The 26,490-nt window shown below is 43.8% G+C and overlaps 1 protein-coding gene across 2 annotated transcripts in view; it reads right to left on the bottom strand.

The window, feature by feature from the left end:
- taf4a (TAF4A RNA polymerase II, TATA box binding protein (TBP)-associated factor) overlaps nucleotides 1-26,490 on the bottom strand; it is an 80,978-nt gene that overhangs the window by 46,921 nt on the left and 7,567 nt on the right. For both annotated transcript variants that reach the window (XM_086005656.1, XM_086005655.1), the window contains exon 2: nucleotides 6,270-6,424. In XM_086005656.1, coding sequence (XP_085861782.1) covers nucleotides 6,270-6,424 — 155 coding nt within the window. The remainder of the gene's footprint in view (nucleotides 1-6,269; nucleotides 6,425-26,490) is intronic.

The following is a 26,490-nucleotide window of genomic DNA, read 5'->3' as shown; positions in this document are numbered from 1 at the left end:
TCTCTCCCCCCAGTCTCTCTCTCTCTCCCCCCAGTCTCTCTCTCTCTCCCCCCAGTCTCTCTCTCTCTCTCCCCCCAGTCTCTCTCTCTCTCCCCCCAGTCTCTCTCTCTCTCTCCCCCAGTCTCTCTCTCTCTCCCCCCAGTCTCTCTCTCTCTCTCTCCCCCAGGTCTCTCTCTCTCTCTCCCCCCGGTCTCTCTCTCTCTCTCCCCCCAGGTCTCTCTCTCTCTCTCCCCCCAGTCTCTCTCTCTCTCCCCCCAGTCTCTCTCTCTCTCTCTCTCTCTCCCAGTCTCTCTCTCTCTCTCTCTCCCCCGTCTCTCTCTCTCCCCCTCCCCCGTCTCTCTCTCTCCCCCCAGTCTCTCTCTCTCTCCCCCAGTCTCTCTCTCTCCCCCAGTCTCTCTCTCTCTCCCCCAGTCTCTCTCTCTCTCTCTCCCCAGTCTCTCTCTCTCTCTCCCCAGTCTCTCTCTCTCTCCCCCCAGTCTCTCTCTCTCCCCCCCAGTCTCTCTCTCTCTCCCCCCAGTCTCTCTCTCTCTCCCCCAGTCTCTCTCTCTCTCTCCCCCCAGTCTCTCTCTCTCTCCCCCAGTCTCTCTCTCTCTCCCCGTCTCTCTCTCTCTCCCCCAGTCTCTCTCTCTCTCCCCAGTCTCTCTCTCTCTCTCCCCCAGTCTCTCTCTCTCCCCCCAGTCTCTCTCTCTCCCCCCCAGTCTCTCTCTCTCTCTCTCCCCCAGTCTCTCTCTCTCTCTCCCCCAGTCTCTCTCTCTCTCTCCCCCCAGTCTCTCTCTCTCTCTCCCCCAGTCTCTCTCTCCTCTCTCCCAGTCTCTCTCTCTCTCCCCCGTCTCTCTCTCTCTCTCCCCAGTCTCTCTCTCTCTCTCTCCCCCAGTCTCTCTCTCTCCCCCAGTCTCTCTCTCTCTCCCCCCAGTCTCTCTCTCTCTCCCCCAGTCTCTCTCTCTCCCCCCAGTCTCTCTCTCTCTCTCTCCCCCAGTCTCTCTCTCTCTCCCCCAGTCTCTCTCTCTCTCTCTCCCCCAGTCTCTCTCTCTCCCCGTCTCTCTCTCTCTCCCCCGTCTCTCTCTCTCTCCCCCCGTCTCTCTCTCTCTCCCCCCGTCTCTCTCTCTCTCTCCCCCCGTCTCTCTCTCTCCCCCCGTCTCTCTCTCTCCCCCCGTCTCTCTCTCTCTCCCCCCGTCTCTCTCTCTCTCCCCCGTCTCTCTCTCTCTCTCTCCCCAGTCTCTCTCTCTCTCCCCGTCTCTCTCTCTCTCTCCCCCGTCTCTCTCTCTCTCCCCCGTCTCTCTCTCTCTCCCCCCGTCTCTCTCTCTCCCCCCGTCTCTCTCTCTCTCTCCCCCGTCTCTCTCTCTCTCCCCCGTCTCTCTCTCTCTCCCCCGTCTCTCTCTCTCTCCCCCGTCTCTCTCTCTCTCCCCCCGTCTCTCTCTCTCCCCCGTCTCTCTCTCTCCCGTCTCTCTCCCCGTCTCTCTCTCTCTCCCCAGTCTCTCTCTCTCTCCCCCCGTCTCTCTCTCTCTCCCCCCGTCTCTCTCTCTCTCCCCCGTCTCTCTCTCTCCCCCCCCGTCTCTCCCCCCCCCGTCTCTCTCTCTCTCCCCCGTCTCTCTCTCTCTCCCCCGTCTCTCTCTCTCCCCCGTCTCTCTCTCTCTCCCCCGTCTCTCTCTCTCTCCCCGTCTCTCTCTCTCCCCCGTCTCTCTCTCTCTCCCCCGTCTCTCTCTCTCTCCCGTCTCTCTCTCTCTCGTCTCTCTCTCTCCCCCGTCTCTCTCTCTCTCCCCCCGTCTCTCTCTCTCGTCTCTCTCCCTCCCGTCTCTCTCTCTCTCCCCAGTCTCTCTCTCTCTCCCCCCGTCTCTCTCTCTCCCCCTCTCTCTCTCTCTCCCCCGTCTCTCTCTCTCTCCCCCCGTCTCTCTCTCTCTCCCCCGTCTCTCTCTCTCTCCCCCCTCTCTCTCTCGTCTCTCCTCTCCCCGTCTCTCTCTCTCCCCCGTCTCTCTCTCTCCCCCGTCTCTCTCTCTCTCCCCCCGTCTCTCTCTCTCTCCCCCCAGTCTCTCTCTCTCTCTCCCCCAGTCTCTCTCTCTCTCCCCCAGTCTCTCTCTCTCTCCCCCCGTCTCTCTCTCTCTCCCCCAGTCTCTCTCTCTCTCCCCCCAGTCTCTCTCTCTCTCCCCCAGTCTCTCTCTCCCCCCAGTCTCTCTCTCTCTCCCCCAGTCTCTCTCTCTCTCCCCCCAGTCTCTCTCTCTCTCCCCCCAGTCTCTCTCTCTCTCCCCCCAGTCTCTCTCTCTCTCCCCCCAGTCTCTCTCTCTCTCCCCCAGTCTCTCTCTCTCTCCCCAGTCTCTCTCTCTCTCCCCCAGTCTCTCTCTCTCTCCCCCCAGTCTCTCTCTCTCCCCCAGTCTCTCTCTCTCTCCCCCCAGTCTCTCTCTCTCTCCCCCCAGTCTCTCTCTCTCTCCCCCCAGTCTCTCTCTCTCTCCCCCAGTCTCTCTCTCTCTCCCCCAGTCTCTCTCTCTCTCCCCCCAGTCTCTCTCTCTCTCCCCCCAGTCTCTCTCTCTCTCCCCCAGTCTCTCTCTCTCCCCCAGTCTCTCTCTCTCCCCCCAGTCTCTCTCTCTCTCCCCCCAGTCTCTCTCTCTCTCCCCCCAGTCCTCTCTCTCTCAGTCTCTCTCTCTCCCCCAGTCTCTCTCTCTCCCCCCAGTCTCTCTCTCTCTCCCCCCAGTCTCTCTCTCTCTCCCCCCAGTCTCTCTCTCTCTCCCCCCAGTCTCTCTCTCTCTCCCCCCAGTCTCTCTCTCTCTCCCCCCAGTCTCTCTCTCTCTCCCCCAGTCTCTCTCTCTCTCCCCCAGTCTCTCTCTCTCTCCCCCCAGTCTCTCTCTCTCTCCCCCAGTCTCTCTCTCTCTCCCCCCAGTCTCTCTCTCTCTCAGTCTCTCTCTCTCCCCCCAGTCTCTCTCTCTCTCCCCCAGTCTCTCTCTCTCCCCCCAGTCTCTCTCTCTCTCCCCCCAGTCTCTCTCTCTCCCCCCAGTCTCTCTCTCTCCCCCAGTCTCTCTCTCTCTCCCCCCAGTCTCTCTCTCTCTCCCCCCAGTCTCTCTCTCTCTCCCCCAGTCTCTCTCTCTCTCCCCCCAGTCTCTCTCTCTCTCCCCCAGTCTCTCTCTCTCTCCCCCAGTCTCTCTCTCTCTCCCCCAGTCTCTCTCTCTCCCAGTCTCTCTCTCTCCCCCAGTCTCTCTCTCTCTCCCCCCAGTCTCTCTCTCTCTCCCCCAGTCTCTCTCTCTCTCCCCCCAGTCTCTCTCTCTCCCCCCCCAGTCTCTCTCTCTCTCCCCCCAGTCTCTCTCTCTCTCCCCCCAGTCTCTCTCTCTCCCCCCCCAGTCTCTCTCTCTCCCCCAGTCTCTCTCTCTCTCTCTCCCCCCAGTCTCTCTCTCTCTCTCTCTCCCCCCAGTCTCTCTCTCTCTCTCTCTCTCCCCCCCAGTCTCTCTCTCTCTCTCTCCCCCAGTCTCTCTCTCTCTCTCTCCCCCAGTCTCTCTCTCTCTCTCTCTCTCCCCCAGTCTCTCTCTCTCTCTCTCTCTCTCCCTCCCCCCAGTCTCTCTCTCTCTCCCTCCCCCCAGTCTCTCTCTCTCTCCCCCCCGCCAGTCTCTCTCTCTCTCCCCCCCGGTCTCTCTCTCTCTCTCTCTCTCCCCCCCCCCCCCAGTCTCTCTCTCTCTCTCTCTCCCCCCAGTCAGTCTCTCTCTCTCTCTCTCTCTCTCCCCCCAGTCTCCTCTCTCTCCCCCCCAGTCTCTCTCTCTCTCTCTCTCTCTCTCTCTCTCCCAGTCTCCCCCTCTCTCTCTCTCTCTCTCTCTCGATCCCCGGGCCTCTCTTTTCCCCCCCCTCTCTCTCTCTCTCTCTCTCCCCTTCCCACACAGACAGACAAACTCATAATTTATATATATATATATAATATATATATAAATTATTTCTACTTTTTTCATAACAACATGCCCTCAAAAAACCCTCGGCACCGCCGGGCACTCCAGCTAGTATGGTATATAACCACATCTGCTTTATGAATCATCTAGTATTCAAGAATTTTATAACTATTAAATTGCTGGCTATCACATTCCTCGTGAACATTTATACATTCCTGCCCATGAACTTTGACATATCTATCACTTAGCAAAGGTTTTATTATTTGAGAAATCTGGGTGAAGCATCAAGGCCCATAGTTGAGTATACTACCAAAATTGAAAAGACGAATTGAAATGGCGAGGAAGCACTAAGTTTGGGTTTTGAAGAGTAAATTGGAGCAAGGTACAAAGTTTGACAGCTTAAGTTCTGGAAAAGAATGAGTTAAGAGTATGCCATGTTAGAATTAGCCTTGATTTGAACACCATTACATAGATACAATCATCACCACAGATATTCTAATTGATGGTATGTATACCTATAGGACTGTTGTGCAAAGCTGAGGTTGGTAAACCCAGTAAGCATTATTTAATATGTGTTAAAATTATTCCAGATGGTTGCTTTGCAAATCATTAAAAACTATTTTCTGAACCTTAGGTCTGAGAGATTGCTGTGGCCTGTAACTGGTTAAAAAAAAAAAGCACACTCACCTGATGACCTAGACATTTTAAAACCTAGTTATTACCACTTTATAAGCAGATGCAGAAAACATTCCACAAGTGATGGACCCAGCCTGGTCGGGAAAGTTAGGTGTTTCGCAAAAAATTGACATCCCTTCCACAAAACAGCATCACTTTCCAGTAAATAAATCATTTTTACTCACTGCCATTATAGTACAACACCCTCGGAGATAGCATCCTACTGATGGCACACCGCTGGGCGGGCTTAACAAGGTCAATCAAGGGAAAATAGCGTGGGTTGGCCAGAAGTCGATGGAGGCGGGACTAAAACCCGACAAGTGGGAGTCCCACCTCCAAAAGCTCCCCATTGGCAAAATCCAGCCCTGAGTAAGCAAACTAGTATGTAGTAGTGAGCCTGAGAGTTTAAAATTCATAGGGAAAAGAGGAACAGTTAGAGTATGTGGGCGTGTTGTGGGCGAGGGTGTTGCATCCTCTGAATTTCAACACCCCATGTTTCCATGATCTGTTCAAAGAGCAGTTTTCCATTCAAAGAGGTGCTCTGCCAACTCTATTTGCCCTTAATCCTTAATTTGGTAATCAGTGCCATACAATGTAATTATGTTTTCAAAATCTGATCAATCAATGCATGCAAATCTTTAGCCTTGATAATGACGGTCAGTTTTCTTTTGACTTGCCCTGCATTATGAAATTGTAGTTGCCATTTTGGCACCAATATTAATATCCTGGCATTTCGCAGTATGAAATGCCATTTCCTAATCTTATGTCAAGCTGGCAGACTAACATTTTTCCCCCTTTGTAAAGTGCTGTGTGATTTTTTTTTTTTAATCTGAAAGACCCTATGCAAGTTGTTGTGGTCAAATTGCTAGGTTTCTGAAAACTTTTCACTGTCATATTTAAACTTGCATTCTATTTACAGTGAAAGTTGGGGAGGGGGGAGGGTTTCGACCATTCCCTCGGGAACTGTGGTAGTTCTAACTTCCCAATTATAACCAGTAACGTTGATAACTACTTTGGATTCCTATTAGCAAGCCAATTCATATAATTTACAACCGCATCCTTGTTTTAACTTTTAATCACCAGCATCTCGTGAAGAACCTGTATTTTCCTATGTTTGATGTTGATACATTCAAGAAATTGATTGGCAACACTTTATTTTCCATCTATTGTTTAATGAAAACTATTGTGAAAGCAATTATTTAAAAGTTTAGTTCTATGGTTAGAATGTTTCACAGTATTAACTTCCCCCCCTGAAGGGGTATCAGCTTCATGTTTAAAAAAAGCCTATATATTGTATCTTCAATTAATTTTCCTGCTTGCAATCCTTTACGTAAGATAGGAAAAAGTGATAAATGAATAGTAACTTTTAACATTTTGCTCTGATACTATAAACAGTTGTGTGCACTCGGCCATGCCGGTATAAAGAACATCCTGTGACATTGTACCATCACTGGAAAATCTACTTCTAGGATCCAAAGCGCTTTCAAATCACCATTTGGAGTTTACAAATAATCCCAGAGTTGGGGTTTACAGAGTGTAACCATCCGGCAATAAAACTGACTTTCAAATCCAGACTGAAAGTTCGACTATCTGGATAAAATTGCACCAAAAACTTTTATCCTGCGCTGAAATGAAATAGCAAATAAAATGTAGCGGCAACCGCTAAGCAGGCTCTGTTGTGTTAAAACACTCGGCGGATCCGATTGTAGACCACCTTATTGATGAGCTTCACTTTACCTGTACTGTTGAGATCTGAACTGGAGGAGCACTAGTCGGTGTGGCAGATCGTGAAGTGAGCGCCCCTTGAGACTGAGCTTGTGACTGCATCTGTTGCAGAGCTTGCTGAGGAATCAGCATCAACTGTCCACTGTCGCTACGCACAAGAACCATTCCTACACGTAGAAAACAATTCAGTTAGAATTCCTGTTCACTTAGATTCTGGTAAAACATTGTCCTCAGTTTTATGCCCCATCAAAAAATGTGTGTGGAATTTCTGTTGCGCTGAACATGACAAATATATTGGTACAAATATATTGGTACAATCAGTTGTGATGATGTTAATCAAACCCACCCATCCCCCTTCCCCCCCAAAATAGACTCTGAAATAAAGAAACTGTTGAACTGATACTTATTCAATTTTGAGAAATTGGAGCATTTGAAATGTGTATAAAAAGACTTGCATTTATACAATAGACTTCATGTTCTCGGGACATCCCAAAGCACTTCACAACCAATTAATTACTTTTTTAAGCGTAATCACCGTTGCTTTCTAGATAAAAGTGGCAACCAATTTGTGCACAGCATAGTCCCACAAGCAGCAAACGAGATAAATGACCAACTGGTGGAATGTTGGTCAGGACACTGGCCAAACTCCCTGCTGTTCTTCAAGAAAATTCCATGGGATCTTTTACATCCACCTGAATAGATAAACAGGGCCTTGGTTTAACGTTTCATCTGAAAGATGGCATTTCCAAGAATGCCATGGCACTCCCGTGGAGGGAGTGCAACAAAGGTTCACCCCAGACTGATTCCTGGGATGGCGGGGGGGGGGGGTTGTCCTATGAGGAAAGATTGAGGCGACTAGGCCTATATTCCCTAGAATTCAGAAGCATGAGAGGTGGTTTCATTGAAACATATACAATTCTTACATGGCTTGACAGGGTTCATCTTCAGTTATACACAAGCCATTGTACTCAAAGTAATTCACTGATATTCCAATGTGATAAAGCATGATATAACAAAGTATTTTTTTGATATTTTTCCTTACTAAATTGTAGCTGAATTATACTTTCATAGTCAAGTATACATGGTGCAGAGTTATATAATTAGATCTTGAAGTAAAACCACCATACCTGAAATTTGTAGTTCGCTTGATCTATTCAGCAAAGATTCACACTACACTGATGTACTACAGGAAACTTTGTGATATCCGGCACCGACGGGACCGAGCTGTTGCCGTCCCATCAAAACTGCCGGACAAACCAGCGCTAATGTTGAAACATACGGAGCTTTGAGCTCTGTATCTGGCAACAAACCCTGTTGCAGCTTCTAAACAGTCGGCCGTACCTTGCAAGCGTCTCTGCAGCTTAGCAACAGCTTCAGCGAGACCTTGCAGAGCCTGACTGGTGAAAAAAAAGCAACAAAAAGAAAAAAAAACTAACAAAACGGCTCCCGATTTTTGCCGGTGGCTCGAGCATTCCGGACAGTTAACTTCCGGATAAACCAAAGTTTCCTGTAGTGTCTTCAGTGCAATGCTGAGGGGATCTCCACTGTTGGAGGCGGTGTCTTTCAGATGAGCTGTTAAACCAAAGCCCTGTCTGCCTGCACAGATGGGCATAAAAACCCCATGCTACTATGCAAAGAAGCGCAGGAGAGTTCTTCCGATATCCTGGTCAACATTTGTCCTTCAATGACCACCACTAAAACGGATTATCTGTTTATCTCACTGCTGTTTGTTGGACCTTGTTGTGGGCAAATTGGCTGCATTACAACAGTGACTACACTTCAAAAAGATCAACTGAAAGCACATTTGCTGGCTGTAACTAGCATCTTTATACAGATTTTTTCAGCAGCGTAACCATAGAGTCGTAGGAATTCTATCACACAAAAAAGCCATTGAACACATCGGGCATGTGTGAGTGCTAGCTCTTAAATTGGAGCTATTTACTTTAATCCAATCTACTAGCCTTTCCTTGTAGCTTTTTATATCCTTTTCAAATGTTTATCCGATTCTTCTTTAAATCTGCTTTGATAACCACTTGTGCTAAAGCAATCAATGGTCCAATAACCTTGTGCAAAACAAACTTCTTCCAACATCGACCTTAATTCTTCCAATAATAATCCTTCACAACAAATGCATGGAAAATTAAATGCATTTCTGCTTGGAAAATCCCTCAATCTGACCCTCCTAATTCCAAAAATGTTGCAATTTTGTTTTTCAACCATAAATCTCCCTTTAATTGCGTGACTGTAATACCGCACAGCTGCCAACGTGAGTGGCTTGAAGCTTCTGAAGCCCAACCTATATTGTCAAAGCAATTGTGCAATGGGCCGGAGATCTGTTCCCCTCCACCCCCCCACCGGTGTGAACTTCAGAGTACCAGTGAAAGCCACTGTTTCAAAGTCACGATCGGAAACTTAATGGCTCGGATTTTGCTCTGTGGCGAAGGAACAGCGCTTGCCGCTCACCTCGCTGACAGCTGCCCACAGACATTTCGCGGGCTAGTCAGCGGAGATTTCCTCTAATCCAGTGTCTCTTCCAGCGCGGCACCCTCTACAGGGGGTCTGTGAACAAGTCAACCAACAGTGAGGCTCTTCAACCAATCAGATGAAGTATCCTCACTGAGACACGCAGAGTCAAGTCCAGGAAGTATAAAGCAAGAAATATAAATTAGATTTAAGTGATGTACGGAAAGCGAAATAAAGATTGGGAAATACAGATGGGTTAAGGGAGAGAGATGAGACAGACAAAGTTTTTTTTAAATTTCTCCAACACTCATTTTCTTCTGAGGGAATGAGACTCCACACTTGTAAAATTAATTTTTCAGGGCCAGAGAAGTTATTCAGTAATTATAACTTACCTCACCTTTTTAAAAACTCACTTATTCCTGAATGCACCAGCCCTAACTTTTTCAGCTGTTTGTAGTGCGGAACTAGTGAGCAAGTTCAGGCCGTTGCAGTTATTTTAATGCCAAGTCTATCGGCGAGGACTGCAACAGTGCACCCTGTGGAGGAGCAGGGTATCTCTGACAGCAACTTCTTGATTTCCGCATTTAACCGCGCACGTGGGTACTCCAGAAGTTGCTGTCAGATTTCCTTCAATATAACGGTGAGTGCTGATAGCATCACCATTTATTCTCATTGCAAATTACGGGCCAATTATTTGCCTGTCACTGTTTCCTGATAGAAAAACCACACCGCTGGCCTGTATGGATAGGCTAAATGCTCAGTACTCATAAAGCTTGTAAAAAAAGGTTGCTTCAGTTGACTGGCAGCATTATGGGAAGGAGCACCATCTCTTGAAATGTTACTCCATGCCACCAGAGGCATTAAAGCCACACTGTTTACATTACAGCACTGTCGGGGCTGCAGTCAGCGGCCATTCCAATGTAAAGGCAGCATGAAAGCAAATTAAGTTTGGAGATGCACAAGAAATTACAGCTAATACTCCTTTTATATTGGAACTTTGCCTCCATCTGGTGTACAGCGGTGGTGTAAACCAACAAAGTGGGTCATTTTCATCTGGTCCTCCAGATGAAAATGGCATTCTAATTGAGGAACTGCTGCTTGCCTTTGTACAGGGTGGAAAAATGGTATTCCCGCCTACTTTCCCACAAAGGGAGAGGAGGGAAAACTGGGTCATTCTGCTTACATTACCAAGTAGCTGGTTATTTAGTGATACTAGTGCAAGTCTGAGGGCAAATGTGCAGTCTATCCTTTTGGCCAAAAAAGGTGCATGACACAACGGGGTTGTATGACAGAAAATGGGGAATAAAAATAAAGTGCTAAAAAATGGTCAGTTATCAATCCTAAGACCAACCGACGTCACAAGGAATCTGGTAAGAATGACAAGTTTCACGCAGAAATTTATGGAAGGTATCAACCTCCTATATCACTGATAAGATCAGACAAAACCCATTACTGATCATTAATCATACTCAGTCATGACAACATCACCATTCCGAGAAGCTGCCAATAATAATTGGAGTCCTGTTAAGCTGAATGGTGGCCAATGTTGTTCAGAAACTCCCTGCTGGCTGAAACTAACAAAAAGATTAATCCTCTTGCTCAGTGCTGCAAATGCAATAGTTTTGTAAAATTTGAATTATCTGTAAGTACTTTGGTTCTGCAGTAAGTAGTCTAATGATATTTTGAGCTGGGTGATTAAGCATATACCAAAAATGATTTATTTTTTTAACAATTACATAAGGAAAGTGAACTCACTTAAGTGTCAAAGGATAATGGCACCATTCAACGGTTAAGCAATTTCAAACTAAAATCAGAACATGAACATAATTTCCTAGAGGAGCAAGTACCTTTTACATGTTGATTTTCCCAACCTTCTATGATGATCTGTCTGAAGAAGTCTATTGTTTTAGTAGTTTGTTAGCTTACAACCTGAATCTAAAGGAGTTTGTAATCCACCATAAATAACAATTCTACCAACCAGCCGGACACCTTTTACAATATAAAGTACACTTCCTTGCCACTAGGAGGTCCATCTACTTTGGAGTCTATTCTGATAAAAGCTGTATCATCTGACCACAGCCGAGTCCACAGAGATCCATGTCCTCAAAAGTCCTGACCAGAATCCAGTGACCTCCTTCTAGACCCTAACCACTTTAGGATATTGCCATGATGAAGCAATGTTTCCCTTGGCCACATTGTCAGCAGATGGCCTGATTCTGAAGAGGTAGTGATATTTAACATGGTATAATATAGAACCCCCTTGTGGGATTGTCATGTGAATTCATTAAGTGAAGAAATGCACCACAAAGCAGTAACATTCACCATATAGGGCTTTATAGATAGGTGCCCATCTTAGAAGAGTGACCCTCATGGTAGCAGTAGCAGCACTAAAGCTGGCCTATGTGTCCATGGGTTCGAGAGAGAAATCATCTGGTCTTCCCACATCTAGTGATCACCATCCAGTGACCCCCTGATGGAAATGAACGCGTTTGGCCTTGGGTTGGTTTAGAATCTTTAAAAAAAAATCTTTTAAGATTGGCTTGGGTTTGGCTTTGATGCTGCCCCCATCCCCTAACACTCAAATAGACTGCTGCCCCTCAATTTTGAGGTTCATACAGAAGCACTTGGCTAAGGAACCCTATGCCAGCAAAAAGTGAATTCCTTCAGGAGGGCAGAAAGTTGGTGAAGAAATTTAAAAAGTAGCAAGAAAATAAAAACTGAACTCCAAATTCAATATCTAAATCATTGGAATACCACCCTACAAGTACTCCAAAGTAAGTGTAACTGTTACATCTGAGAGTGCAAAAGGATGGCTGGCATGGAATTTGAGGTTGGAGAATAACTGGAATAGGGCGTTAGCATACTGTGACTTTATTCCACAGATGGAAACGTTATACCTGACCCAAATACTCCAGTCCCGTCCCCAATATTGACATTAATTAACTTTTTTTTTAAATGCATTAATGCTACAATCAATATTGGATAAAGTGAAAATGGCCAATTGGAAAGTTATTAGAACATTAATTATTAATTGCAATAATAAATTCAAAATATTAGTGATTTTTTTTATAAACTCGAGGCTACAAACATAGTCAATAAAATTATAAACTCACCAACACTAGGTACAAAGCAAACTCGCTTCTGGTTTAAACATTCATCAAAGTCTTACAGATTGTGATTTGCTAAACTAAATTTGTAAGTGTAATTGAGTAGATCCACTTGTCTGCAACGGACTGGGACTTTTCTCAAACTTCCACATCTGCATTTACATAAGAACAGTTTAACAGGCTCTGTGATATTTTGAAGAATGCTTACAATGCTGTGTCCTGATGGGGCTTATTAAAGTTTTGATGTGTACAGAAAATAAATTGCACTCTATGTTTGCACAGTTATGACTTCACAGCAGGTCAATCTTTAACTTGTACTAATCTGAAGAATACAGTTTGAGTAATTTATGTATATTGGTTGCACTGCATGTAGAGTGACAACTGAGCACAATGTTCCACTGTTGCTTTATACTGTAAAGAACTGTGCATATAATCCAATATTTAATTTGCTTTTTGCAACTGCTCTGCTGTTCCCTGTTCAATACTTACATCATCGAGTCTACAGCACAGAAACAGGCCATATGGCCCAACTGGTCTTTACCGCTGTTTATGCTTCACATGGGCCTTCTCCCACTCCTCTTCATCTAACCCTATCAGCATACCCTTCTATTCTTTTTCCTTCATGTGCTTATCTAGCTTCTCTTTAAATGCGTCTATGCTAGTTGCTTCAACAACTCCTTGTGGTAGCACATTCCAAATTCTTAGCACTCTTTGGGTAAAGAAGTTTCTCCTGAATTCCCTATTGGATTTATTAGTGACTATCTTATATTATGGCCTCTAATTTTGGTCACCCCCACATGTGGAAATATTTTCTCCATTTCTACCCTATCAAAGCATTCCTCAGCCTTCTCTTTAGAGAAAAGCGACCCAGCCTGTTCGACCTTTCCTGATATTTATAACCCCTCAGTTCTAGTATCATCCTTGTGAATCTTTTTGCACCTCCTCTAATGCCTCTATATCCTTTTTTATAATATGGAGATCGGAACTGTGCACAATACTCCCAAGTGTGGTCTAACCAAGGTTCTATACAAATTTAACATGACTTCCCTGTATGTGGCCTCCTTATTCTTCCTACCAAAATGCACCACCTCACATTTGGCTATTATACCTAGATTTATTTTCCTGATGTATCTTATTGAAAATTATATACGCTTTTTTCTATAATCCAATCTGTTGTTTTAGAACATACATATATCCTTGTATTTGTCTGTTAAATGTCATTCACCTTAGTCTGCAGAACTTTGAATTTTTTCTTTTCTTCTGAACATGGTGCTTTACCACACAATTTAGCATAATATACAAATTAGATTTTTGGCTTTTAGCACTTTCATTCAGAATAGTTCAATGCTGATGGTCTTAAGGACTTCACCAAATGCTCACCAAGTCAGCACTCGCTATCAAAGTTCATGCATGAATGATGGCCTGCTGGCAAGGTACCAGAGAGGGGGAAAGTGTCATGAAAAGGAAGGAAAATATTGTCAATCTTCAGAACCGATACTGAGGGTACCAATAACTATCCAATTAGAACCATCATTGATCATCTATTTTTTTCTAACTTTTATTATCCAATTTTCTTTTTCCTCTTTTATTCCAAGATCGTTTTACTTTTAGGCACCAAGTCTTTTCTAAAGGTCACAACATTCACTAATCCAATGAGTTCAGATCTGCCTTTCTCAATCTCTCACTGGATTGAAATTACTGTTTCTATTAAAAAATTAAATTGCTAATGAGCCCTATTTCCCAAAATCATCTCGATGACTTAAAAAAAAATGAAAACTAGTAACTAGCTGATCTTCTTGGAGGCACTGATTTTATGAAAATGTTTGACAACACTCCAATTACTAATGCACAATGTAATAATGTCAATTCATTGTGTAATTTGCATGCAATGGAAAGATCGCTCTTTTGGCTCATTTTCAATCCTTGCTTTCGTGAAGCTGATGGCCCTTTTGAAAAATGAACCACAATATTTGGGACTTTTGTAAAGATTGAGGGCATTCTGAAAGGCTCGAGTCCAGCTTGTAACTGGTTGGCCAAAGAAATATGCTAAAAATAGGAATATTAACATTCAGAAGGGTTAACTGCAGATTGGTTTACAAGCAAACCTGGCACTTTTTTGATCATTTGTCTTTTAAGAGTTATTGTCTGTTCTGTGCTGTGTGTAAATGATCTGGAAAATTACTTTAAATTAAATTGCAAGAGAAGAACAAGGGATCACTGGTTCAAACTTGTAAACGACAAATTTAGGATGAATATCAGGAATTTTTTTCTCCACACAAAGAGCAATAAACACACAGAATGGACTCCAGATAGAGTACACAAGGACAAAACTCTGGAATCATTTTAAGAACCAATTGGATGTTAAGTAAAAATCAGGTATATGATGTGGAAAGTCCAAGGGTGTTTGTGTTTCCAGCAGGTTGAGAACTCCCAAACTATTATTTGCTGAACATGAATGTCTCCCAATCTGCCATCTGCACTGGAATTAAAATTTTTAAATCAACATTTAAAAAAATTCAAAATTGCAGCAGTTTATAAGTTCTAATTTAATGCATTAATAAACAAACACATTATAGTTAACTTTAAATTTGGATGTGATGAAAATGACCCTCAAACTTTCAGCTCAATAAAGTCCAAGGCTATGCTTGCCAAATGTTTGTCAAAATTGGAATGAGTTGATGCTTAATTTCACATGTACGATCTTTTACATTAAAATCATACTTTTAAAATTGCCCGAAAAGGTGCCACAAAATTTAATGTTTAAAACTGACCACTCGCATTGTTTAGAGTTTTAACTTGAGACCCAGCAATTCCTTTTGATAAATGAAAAGGTATAAATGAGACCTATTAGACAATCCAGTCATTTTAGGTACCCATTCAAAACCCTCATAAACTATCTCAAGTCTTGAAACAGGATATCAGGATTGACTTGATTTTGATAATGGGCGGAACAGAATTTATCAAAGGTAAGGTCTCAGTAGGTTGGTTTTGGGATGCATGGCATGTGGACACTGACCACTCAAAGATGTCTGTTTAAATTAAACCAGCATGCTGCTAAAACATCTGTTAAAAACTTTGCTTTTTCACTAAGAGGTACCAATCTATATTTACTTGTAGAACATACAAACTGATTTAACGAAACTTTCATTTTGTGTGTTCAAAGAAAACAGGACATGACTGTCTCTGACAAGAGAACCAAGAATGCAGCTCACCTCACAGCATTGCATAAATGCAACGTACCAATCGTTTAAGGGGCAGTGTCACTGGTGTCTCTTCCCCCCCCCTCCCCCATCCCATTTATAGGATAAAGATCATTTACTATTTTTATTTGGAGTTAAGCAAATGAGAGGAAAATTAAAATTGCCCATAACTAGTACCATCTGTTCGTCATCATTCATTACTTATTCCATATTTAGCTATTTTTAATACCACCGGTCTATAACAATTTCCAGTTATTTTCTTGTCCTTAGTGACGGATACCCACTTGAACTGATGCTTTTTCCCATCTCCATTCCAATCCCTTCCTCCCACAAAACAAAAATTGCCTGGTGATTACAAATCTCATTGTTGAAACTCATGCCAACTGTTTCCATTAAAACATCCACAGCCATCTTCTTGCTTCGTACATAACCTCTAGGTACTTTTGCACTAGGTACAGCTGGATGGAACTGCACTCGCCTGGTTCCATTCTTATCTATCTAATCGTAGCCAGAGAATCATCTGCAATGGCCTCTCTTCCCGCTCCCGCATCTCTGGTGTCCCCCAAGGATCTATCCTTGGCTCCCTCCTATTTCTCAGCTACATGTTGCCCCTTGGCGACATCATCCGAAAACACATCATCAGTTTCCACACGTAGGCTGACGACACCTAGCTCTACCTCACTACCTCCTCTCTCGATCCCTCCACGGTCTCTAAATTGTCAGACTGCTTGTGCGACATACAGTTCTAGATGAGCAATCATTTTCTCCAATTAAATATTGGGAAGACCGAAGCCATTGTTTTTGGTCCCTGCCACAAACTCCGTTCCCTAGCCACTGACTCCATCCCTCTCCCTAACATCTGTCTGAGGCTGAACCACACTGTTCACAACCGTGGAGTCATATTTGACCCTGAAATGATCTTCCGACCACATATCCACAGCATAACAAAGACTGTCTATTTCCACCTCCGTAACATCGCCCGTCTCCGCCCTTGCCTCAGCTTATCCGCTGCTGAAACCCTCATCCATGCCTTTGTTACCTCTAGACTTGACTATTCCAACACACTCCTGGCTGGCCTCCCACATTCCACCCTACGTAAACTTGAGGTCATCCAAAACTCGACTGCCCGTGTCCTAACTCGCACCAAGTCCCGTTCGCCCATCTCCCCTGTGCTTTCTGACCTACATTGACTCCCGGTTAAGCAGCGCCTCGATTTCAAAATTCTCATCCTTGTTTTCAAATCCCTCCATGGCCTCGCCCCTTCCTATCTCTATAATCTCCTTCAGCCCCACAACCCCCCCGAGATATCTGTGCTCCTCTAATTCTGCCCTCTTGAGCATCCCTGTTTATAATCGCTCAACCTTTGGTGGCCGTGCCTTCTGTTGCCTAGGCCCTAAGCTCTGGAATTTCCCGCCTAAACCTCTCCGCCTCACTACCTCTCTTTCCTCCTTTAAGACGCTCCTTAAAACCTCTTTGACCAAGCTTTTGGTCATCTGCCCTAATTTATCCTTATGTGGCTCGGTGTCAAATTTTTTGTCTTATAATACTCCTGTGCGGCGCCTTGGGACGTTTTACTACGTTAAAGGCGCTATATAAATACAAATTGTTGTTGTTATACTTTTGTGTATCAGTTCAGTTCAGTGGTCGCACTCTTAACTCAGTTAGAAGGTCGGGGGTTCAAGCCCCACTCTGCAACTTTAGCGAATAATCTAGGCTGGCACTTAAGTGCAGTACTAAGGGAGTGCGGTATTGTTGGAAATGCAGTCTTTTGGATAAGACTTTAAACCAAGGTCTCATCTGCCTACTCAGTTAGATGTAGAAGATCCCAAGGCACTATTCAAAAAAGAACAGGCGAGTTCTCCCGGTGTCCTGGCCAACACCAATCAACACCACCCCCAAAACAGATTAACTGGCCATTTATCTCACTGCTGTTTGTGTGACACTGCTGTGAGCAAATAGCTTGCCTGCAAAGCTGCACTTTAACTCATTGGTTATAAATACTTTGGGATAGCCCAAGGAAGTGAAGAGCTCATTAAAAATTCAAGTTATTTCTTTAAGTATAAAATCACTCGAGTTTCACTACTTACAACGATCCCCAATAAGATACCATGCACATTTATAAAAGGAAAGACTTGCATTTATATTTTGCTGCCTACTCCAAGAGCAATAAAATCCACAGATCACTACGTTCAGGCTAAAAAAGAAAAAAGAAAGACTTGCATTATATAGCGCCTTTCACGACCAATAAAGTACTTTTTGAAATATAGTCGCTGTTGTAATGTAGGAAACACGACAGCCAATTTGCGCACAGCAAGCTCCCACAAACAGCAATGTGATAATGACCAGATAATCTGTTTTTTTTTTAAGTGATGTTGATTAAGGGATAATTATTGGCCAGGACACCAGGGATAACTCCCCTGCTCTTCTTCGAAACAGTGCCATAGAATCTTTTACGTCCACCTGAGAGAGAGAGAGCAGACGGGGTCTCGGTTTAACCTCTCATCCGAAAGACAGCACCTCCGACAGTGCAGCACTCACTCAGTACCAATGTTCCCCCTAATTTGTTTTGGGTGTGCGGCCCATTCACAGTTTCTTAAAATTGGAAAAGCCGGTACTGTGCTGGACCGGCAGAGAGCTGCGTGGCAGCGCGGTTTAAAAGGAATGTTGCTCAGTACTGCACCAGAGTGTCAGCCTAGGGTTTTGTGCTCAACTCTCTGGAGTGGGACTTGAACCTTCTGGCTCAGAGGCGAGTGTGCTACCAACTGAGCCACAGCTATCGTTTGATTTCTTGATATCTCATTTCCATTATGATACTTTTTTCCCCTACACTTTCTTTCCTCTGCCTCCTTCTGCTTTTCATTTAAATATTCCTCAATCACAAGCTCTGAGCCTATTTCCCACTTCTTTCTCAGTTTAGACATCATTTACATCTTCCTCAAAACCTTGTTCAATTATCAATGTATTTTCTTCTGTCATCTTTCCTCTAATTCAACTGTTGGTTACAGCCAATTATCCATTTCCACTTTCCACTACACATCGATCAGCACTGGATACAGCCCAAGTATTGTTACTTTTGCACTTTCATTTTGCAACTTCATAGTCATCTCTGATTGCTTGTTGTCTCAAATTATGTAGATAACTACCACATGATCCAATGTACAGTCGACCTACTTGGAAATATCATTCACGGCGGCATTCAGTAAATGCAAACATATCTTCACAGTGATAGAAAAAGGGGGAAAACTATAAAGGCTGGAAATATAAAATGCAGAAATAAACTAAGTTTGTCAGCATCTGAAGAGAAAAAAGATAACTTAATGTTTCAAGTGCAGAGCTTAAAGTTTCAAGTACAGCCCCTTCAACAGAATTAACAAAAAAGATGAACCCATCCCTCCAGTTCTGATAAAGGATCTGTACTCCGAATGTTAACCTGTCTTTTCTCTTCTCAGATGCTGACAGACCTGCTGTGAATTTCCAATATTTTGTTTTTGAACCCTCCATGTACCTCTTTTGAGAGTCTCAATATCGTCGGCATGCCCGGTAAGAGACTCCCAAAACAAGCGCTCTACTCGGAGCTCCGACACGTCAAGAGAGCCCCAGGTGGGCAGAGGAAACGCTTCAAGGACACCCTCAAAGCCTCCTTGAAAAAGTGCAACATCCCCACCGACACCTGGGAATCCCTGGCCCAAGACCGCACAAAGTGGAGGAGAAGCATCCGGGAAGGCGCCGAACACCTCGAGTCTCTTCACCGGGAGCAAGCGGAAGCCAAGCGCAAGGAGCGCACGTCAACCCAAGCACCCCACCCACCCGCCCCTTCAACCACCATCTGCCCCACCTGTGACGGAGACTGTAGGTCCCGCACTGGACTCATCAGTCACCTGATAACTCATTTTTAATGTGGAAGCAAGTCATCCTCGGTTCCAAGGGACTGCCTAAGAGAAGAGAATATTGCTTGCCTTGCTGATAACACTTATTTTAGTCTTTTTCCTTGTATGGTCCTCACAGTTCTTCAGCCGCTTGCCTCCTTCCTACTATTTCCAATCCACTCACTGACCTTTATCTACATAATACGACTGTACTTTACTGTCACAAAAGTGCTAATCAGACACCTGCATGGAAGTTTACACCCAACACTATTTTACCCATTCTCATTGTTGAATATTGCTTATGTATAGAACAAGAATTTGATGCCCTTTAACAGGGAATGTAAATGACTATGGGTGAATGTGAATTTGGCAATTTTGTCACTTTTATCTGCCCACAAAAGGTTCAGAGAACTTTTCCGTGTGGCATTGCTGGACCCTGAAATCCTGTACGTGTAATTATCTATCCCCATTACACTGCAGGTATCTTCAATTCTCATCTCAAAACAGATCTACAGAATTGGCATCTTCTAATTACATTTAACCCAATAACTATCACATTAACGCAACATATACTGTAATGTGTACAGCTGAGGTTTCCACATTACTCTGGTAATTTTTTCTTTCTCATTACTTTGTCCAGCACAACACATCCCCATCATCTCTTTCTTAATTTGCTTCCATCTGACTGCATTTCTCCAATCTCGCATGTCGGTGAAACTCAGCTAATGGCCGATTAGTATAAAGTTGTCAAATTTGATGCTAAATATGCAGGAGACCAGTGCCGGAGAATAGAATGTTTGTTTTCTGACTTTTGTTTGCAACCAGTCGTCACTAAGCACTCCCAGGTCAGCTGCAAACTAAAGCTTCTTGCACTCTGCCCCAACAATATGCTTTAGTTCCCATATTCGAACACCCACTACTGCACCAGCTATCCTTACGGCCCTCTCTGGTGAAAGTGCCACTTTTGTGCTGAGTTATTGGCTCCTGCTGATTACCACCTACTGCTCTCCCCCAGCTGATGAATCAGTACTCCTCCATGTTGAACACCACTTGGAAGAAGCACTGGGGGTAGTAAGGGCACTGAATGTATTGTGGGTGGGGGGCTTCCATGTCCATCGCCAAGAGTGGCTTGGCAACACCACTACTGACCGAACTGGCCGAGTCATGAAGGACACAGCTGCCAGACTGGGCCTGCGGCAGGTGGTGAGAGAACCAACACGAGGGAAAAACTTACTTGACCTCATTCTCACCAATCTACCTGTCGCAAATGCATCTGTCCATGACAGTATTGGCAGCAGTGACCATCGCACAGTCCTTGTGGAGACAAAGTCCCGTCTTCACACTGAGGTCACCCTCCATCGTGTTATGTGGCACTACCACCGTGCTAAATGGGATAGATTCAGAACAGATCTAGCAGCTCAAAACTGGGCATCCATGAGATGCTGTGGGCCATCATCAGCAGCAGAATTGTATTCCACCACAGTTGACAGTGCTAGCAAGCAGCACTTACTCACCAATAACCTGCTCACCGATGCTCAGTTTAAGTTCCACCAGGACCACCCTTCTCCAGACCTCATTGCAGCCTTGGTCCAAACATGGACAAAGAGCTGAATTCCAGGGGTGAGGTGAGAGTGACTGCCCTTGACATCAAGGGAGCATTTGACAGAGTGTGGCATCAAGGAGACCTAGTAAAATTGAAGTCAATGGTAATCAGGGGACAAACTCTCCACAGGCTGGAGTCATACCTAGCACAAAGGAAGATAATTGTGGTATTCCTCAGGGCAGTGTCCTAAGCCCAACCATCTTCAGCTGCTTCATCAATGACCTTCCCTCCATCATAAGGTCAGAAGTGGGGATGTTCTCTGATGATTGCACAGTGTTCAGTTCCATTCGCAACTCCTCAGATAATGAAGCGGTCCATGCCCGCATGCAGCAAGACCTGGACAACATTCAGGCTTGGGCTGATAAGTGGCAAGTATCATTCGCGCCACACAAGTGCCAGGAAATGATTATCTCCAACAAGAGAGCATCTAACCACCGCCCCTTAACATTCAACAGCATTACCATCACCAAATCCCCCACCATCAACATCCTGGAGGGTTATCATTGACCAGAAACTTAACTGGATCAGCCACATAAATACTGTGCCTACAAGAGCAGGTCAGAGGCTGGGTATTCTGCGGCAAGTGTCTCATTTCCTGACTCCCCAAAGCCTTTCCACCATCTACAAGGCACAAGTAAGGAGTGTGATGGACTACTCTCCACTTGCCTGGATGAGTGCAGCTCCAACAACACTCAAGAAGCTCGACACCATCCAGGACAAAGCAGCCCGCTTAATTGGCACCCCATCCACCACCTTAAACATTAACTCCCTCCACCACTGGCACACCGTGGCTGCAGTGTGTACCATCTACAAGATGCACTGTAGCAACTCGCCAAGGCTTCTTTGGCAGCACCTCCCAAACCCGCGGCCTCTACCACCTAGAAGGACAAGGGCAGCAGGCGCATGGGAGCACCACCACCTGCAAGTTCCCCTCCAAGTCACACACCATCCTGACTTGGAAATATATCGCCGTTCCTTCATCGTCGCTGGGTCAAAATCCTGGAACTCCCTCCCTAACAGCATTGTGGGAGTAGCTTCACCACATGGATTGCAGCAGTTCAAAAAGGCGGCTCACCACCACCTTCTCAAGGGAAATTAGGGATGGGTTATAAATGCTGGCCTAGCCAGCGACACCCACATCCCACGAATGAATAAAAAAAACTATTTGTGGTGGGAATCTGTATCAAGACTGACCAAACTCATTTCATAAAGCTGGCGGACAGAGGACACATTCATTTGGTCAGCCTAGGCTAGATTCAAATTGAGATCCCAAATACTCACGTGTGTAATAATTATTTGGAGAAGGTGTGTTAATCTGTCTGAGGAAAAAATAAAAAACAAACAGTCTGGCTTTAACAAGTTTCAAAATGGAGAGATCAGGGTTTGAAGATTCTGCAGGTTGGTGGTCTAGTGACCATATGTTTTTCTCCCTTCCAAGCACTGCATTAATATTTCCCCTTAATGTTCGGTTCAAAACTATTGCTACAGCAATATTCCAGAAACTTTCTTTTTTTAATGCAGGTAAAAAATTAATCTTTCTATTTTCGCTATTCAAATCAGCAAAGTGCTTTGAAATTATTTGCTCCTAATTAACAAAATCAGAATCAGTCGACTGAAAATGCATTTTCAGGATGCGCCTTACCCTGAATAATCACTTTACTGGAACCAGGGTTTGCCAAATTCATATTATTTGGATTCTGAGGTTTCCAAATAGCTCTTGAATGAGGATCATATTGTGCCAGTTCCCTCTGAATACAAGTATTATAAGTAAGTTCCTTTCAACTTTAGGATGATTATTTGGTGTGTTTGCTTCAAATACCGCAGATTTAAAAAAAAAACCTGTGCTATAGTTACTCAGTTTGAAGAAAAGGTAAAATTGTCACTTGTAGTGGAACCTTAATCTTTCATGGAAGGGACACAAACTCACAGTGAATGAAGCTAACTGGCAGTTAACTACACGTCCCCTAAACTTCCTTCAACAGGGGTTCCAAATTAACCAAACTTTCCCTTTTTTAAAATAACTGTTCACTTACCATTTGGTCTCCCAGCCCGAATTCCTCAAAGATGGAATCAAAGGTATGAAATTGGGAGTGTGGATGATCGAGATGCCACTATATTTAAAAATGAATAGCTCACCTGCGAATCGTTACATTGCCATGTATAAACGTTAAGCCAGCCATTTTCAAGTAATTGGAATGGGCAGTAGTGAAGTAGACAGGAGTGGACAGTGGCCGAGCAGAGCAGGCCTAATGGCAATGGAACAGGTCATAGTGGGCCAAAATTCTCTCTCTTGTAAAGAAGGATGAATCAGGTAAGATTTTTTTAAATGTGTTTAATAGGAAACAATACTAGCAATTTTGCAAAGTTCAGCATCATATGTGGAGTGTCGCTCAACAGATCACAGAATTGGTCCTAGAGTGTTATAGCCCAATCTCTAACCCGGGAATGGAGCCTCTCAAAATTACCCCAATATATCTGATTTTAAAGAACTTGACTTAGAAGGTCTTTGGTGAAGTATGCCACTGTTTATCAGGGCCTTGTCATCGAGGGTTATAATCCCAGATGTGGCTACAATTTCAACATTTGCGTTCTTGCAAATTATAAACTTGAAACCTTAAACTTACTGGAAGTAGTTAGAAGAGTTTCTCTTCTCAGTAAACAAAATGTACACACATATTACACTGTAAAATCCACAAGGTCTGCAGTGTACGTATCTAACTGAAACAAGCTGCATAAATGTGTATCCTGTTCAAACACTCCTTGGGATGCTTGCAAACTAGCTTTTGCCCCTTTTAGGATCACTGAAAATGTAATGGGTAATGTAAAAATTCACTGGGGTCTGGTATATTTGCAGTACTAACATACATCAATACATTTTGAATTTCATGTAAGTTTTATTCTCGTGTGAGAAGTTCAAATTATCTAAGCATTAAATTATTTTGTATTTTTTTTTCGCTATATCCACTCCTCCCCCACAAAAGATAATTCTGAGGTGGTGTGCTCCTGGACCGCCACAATTATCAGCGGCAAGATGTGTGAAAAAGGCCCGGGCAGACTACCCCTCAATTTTTCCTTGTTCCAAATGGAAAAATCCATGGCCTACACTTGCCAGCTTGGAATGGCGTATCAAATATGGAGAACGGTACCATGCCACTTCATGGGATAGCTTCCAGCCATATAGTGTTGCTGCTTAATTTTCCCTTGCTCCTTATAGTGATATACCTGGCCTGTACTTGCATCCTCTGAACAGGCCACCAAGATTACAAGCTCATCATGTGGAGAACTGTACCGTACCACTTAATGGGAAAGTTAAATGACAATGCAACATATTTCCCCCACTTTTAAACAACTTTAATGAAAGATCCTACGTTAACTTTCTAATATCAATATAGATGACGTTCCTCTTTTTTTAAACTTTGACAATACTCTGCAAATTCACTCAAAAGTTCAGACATTACTTGCAGAAATTGGCATAAAAAGATAACTTTTTAAAAAAAAGATGTCTTCCAGAGCCAAGATTTGTTCAAGCAGCAACACATAAGTATGTGTGACTAAAAGTTAATTGAGAACAGAACACAAAAATCTTTTACCTTTTCTTCCCTCGTCATCTCTCACACTGTCATAATAGCACCATAGCTTTTTCCCCAACCTAACCTCGTCCTCTTAATTATCTCCAGCTCTTATAGACTTGGTGCTTCTATTGAAAAACTACATTTTGCTCCCAATAAATATTTACACTAACTTCTCTTCTTGCATTATTAAAATCAATTTGTACTCTTGCATTCCTTGGAGTATGTTTGTTGCAAATGCCAGTTCATGGAAATACCTTGTACCATGCCAATTCTTCTATGTATATACATATATTTATTGGGCCCGAGTTTGCAGTCGGAGGCTACCCGCGGGCGGATGCCTCCGACCGGCAAAAAAATCTACGAACTTACCTTCTGCCTCGGGATCCACGGAGACTTGCGCTCCTGGGCCTCTACGCGTAGACATGTGTAGAGGCCCACGTATCCCAGGGGCGCAGGCGGTTCGCAAGCGCCCCTGGGATCACGTGGGCCGGCCCAACCAATGACGGAAGGGAATCCCCATTCATACTTAGAGGTTCCGTATGTACGGAATCCCCATAAGTGTGAATGGGAATACCCCAAAAAATACTTCTACACTTCAAATAATTAAAAAAAAAATCATATATTTAAAATTAATTAAAATGGCATTTAATTAAATATTTAAAACAAAAAATTAATTTTTTGAAAAATAATTTCACAAGTTTTTAAATGTAAAAATTATTTTTGTTTTTTTAAAACTCTTAACACTGGTAAAAGCAGGCCTTATGCCTGCTTTAACCAGATGTAAGAATTTCACGGGCATTCGCTGGGCAGAACGCCCGTGGAGGCCCTTTTCCCGGGGATGCAATCGCAAGTTCCGGGTTTTAGCGCATGCGCAGCCTAACCCCGGAACTTGCGAAGCCCTTATGGACGCATGCGCACCTCGTACGCACCTGTAGGGGTCGAAAATTATGGCCCCATTAATTTTAAATACTGGGGAATATTTTGGAGAGCACTCTAAAGTAGTTTAAAGAAGAAAGAAACTCAGTCTTTCCGAGTCAATAAAAATGATGGCGCTGATGCTGGGCTTGGATGGAGACTTGGCGCTAACAAGATGTAACTCCAACTCTTTTCAAAATGTGTTCAAGGAAACAAAATTATATTGTCCGTTGGACCGCAAAGAAGAAAATAGTGACTGTCCAGAGATCTAAATGATGGGTCTGCACCTAAGTGATTTTTAAACCCCTGTAGGAACTAGATCTATGAGAAATGTTCTATGAATTAAATACTGTTATTTTGTTTTTAATACCTGTTAATACAAGGCTCTGAAGATGGTTCATGCTTATCAGGTACTATACAAATGGGCACAAGTTTCAGTACACTGTTTATTAAGCATTCACATCCAATTCATCTAATGGCAATGAATGAATCAAAGTATCAAGTCCTACAGCATAAGGGAGATGGGATCTAATTCATAAAAGATTACATTCAAATGTGGCCACAATAAAAGTGTTTACATACATGCACATTCAGTATTCTATTTGAGTGTAGCACATTTTTGTCTTTTTCTTCTCTTCCCCGCCCCATCACCTCCAGTAATAATTTACCAAAGTTACTTTAGGATGATCGTGCAATAGTTCTGCCCATTTATAATTGTCACAAACTCTTAAGATTCACATGCTGCATACTTAGATTTGACATCTGAAAAATGTACCCCTTTTAGGGGGGAAAACATTGCTATGTAGGCCGTAAAGCCTTCTCAAAGATAAAGGGAAAGGCATTTAACTGTTCTAAATAACGTAATACCATGCATTGGAGCAGTTATTGCTGTTAAGCGCAGACCTTCACACTGTGAATTACTGTGCTGTTGTATGGAAACATAGAGCAAAGGCCAAGTGTTTTCCCTATAGGGTGGAGAGGGATATCGCCCCATCCCATTCGCACATACCCTAGTGGCCAGCTGAAAAGAAATATCGCTCAACCCCCAGAAGCAAGTTACTTGCCTGCACAATATGATGGGAGACTGGAGAGGAAGAGAAAAAAATGCTCGTGTCTCTCCTTCCACAGGTTAAAAATACTAATTGAGCAATAAAAATATAACATCAGATTTCAAGTAGTGCTGTAGCACTTAAAAATGAACGGTACTGATAGCTAAACCTGTCTGGTTCTTAAAAGATTATTGTAGTCTAGTTGCAGTGACTAAGTGAGTAAAATCTGCTTTAAGTTTTAGCGCAATATAAAACTATCAAAGTTAAATAACACTTTTCCTACACGTATGCACTCTTTAAACAAAAAATTGCAATGTTCTATGTACTTGTCTATTTAACTAAATTAACTCTGCCACAATATAAACATCAACGAGATACATCATTGCAGAACCATAAAATCTAGCAGTCAATAAAAACCAGTCTGTATTGTCTCCTACCAAAATTCTGATAATCATGCC

Source organism: Somniosus microcephalus, chromosome 13, assembly GCF_052327205.1.
Source record: "Somniosus microcephalus isolate GS21.2 chromosome 13, FLI_Smic_1.0, whole genome shotgun sequence".
NCBI lineage: Eukaryota > Metazoa > Chordata > Chondrichthyes > Squaliformes > Somniosidae > Somniosus > Somniosus microcephalus.
Note: the sequence above shows the minus strand (reverse complement) of the source record. Positions and strands in the feature narration are given on the sequence as shown.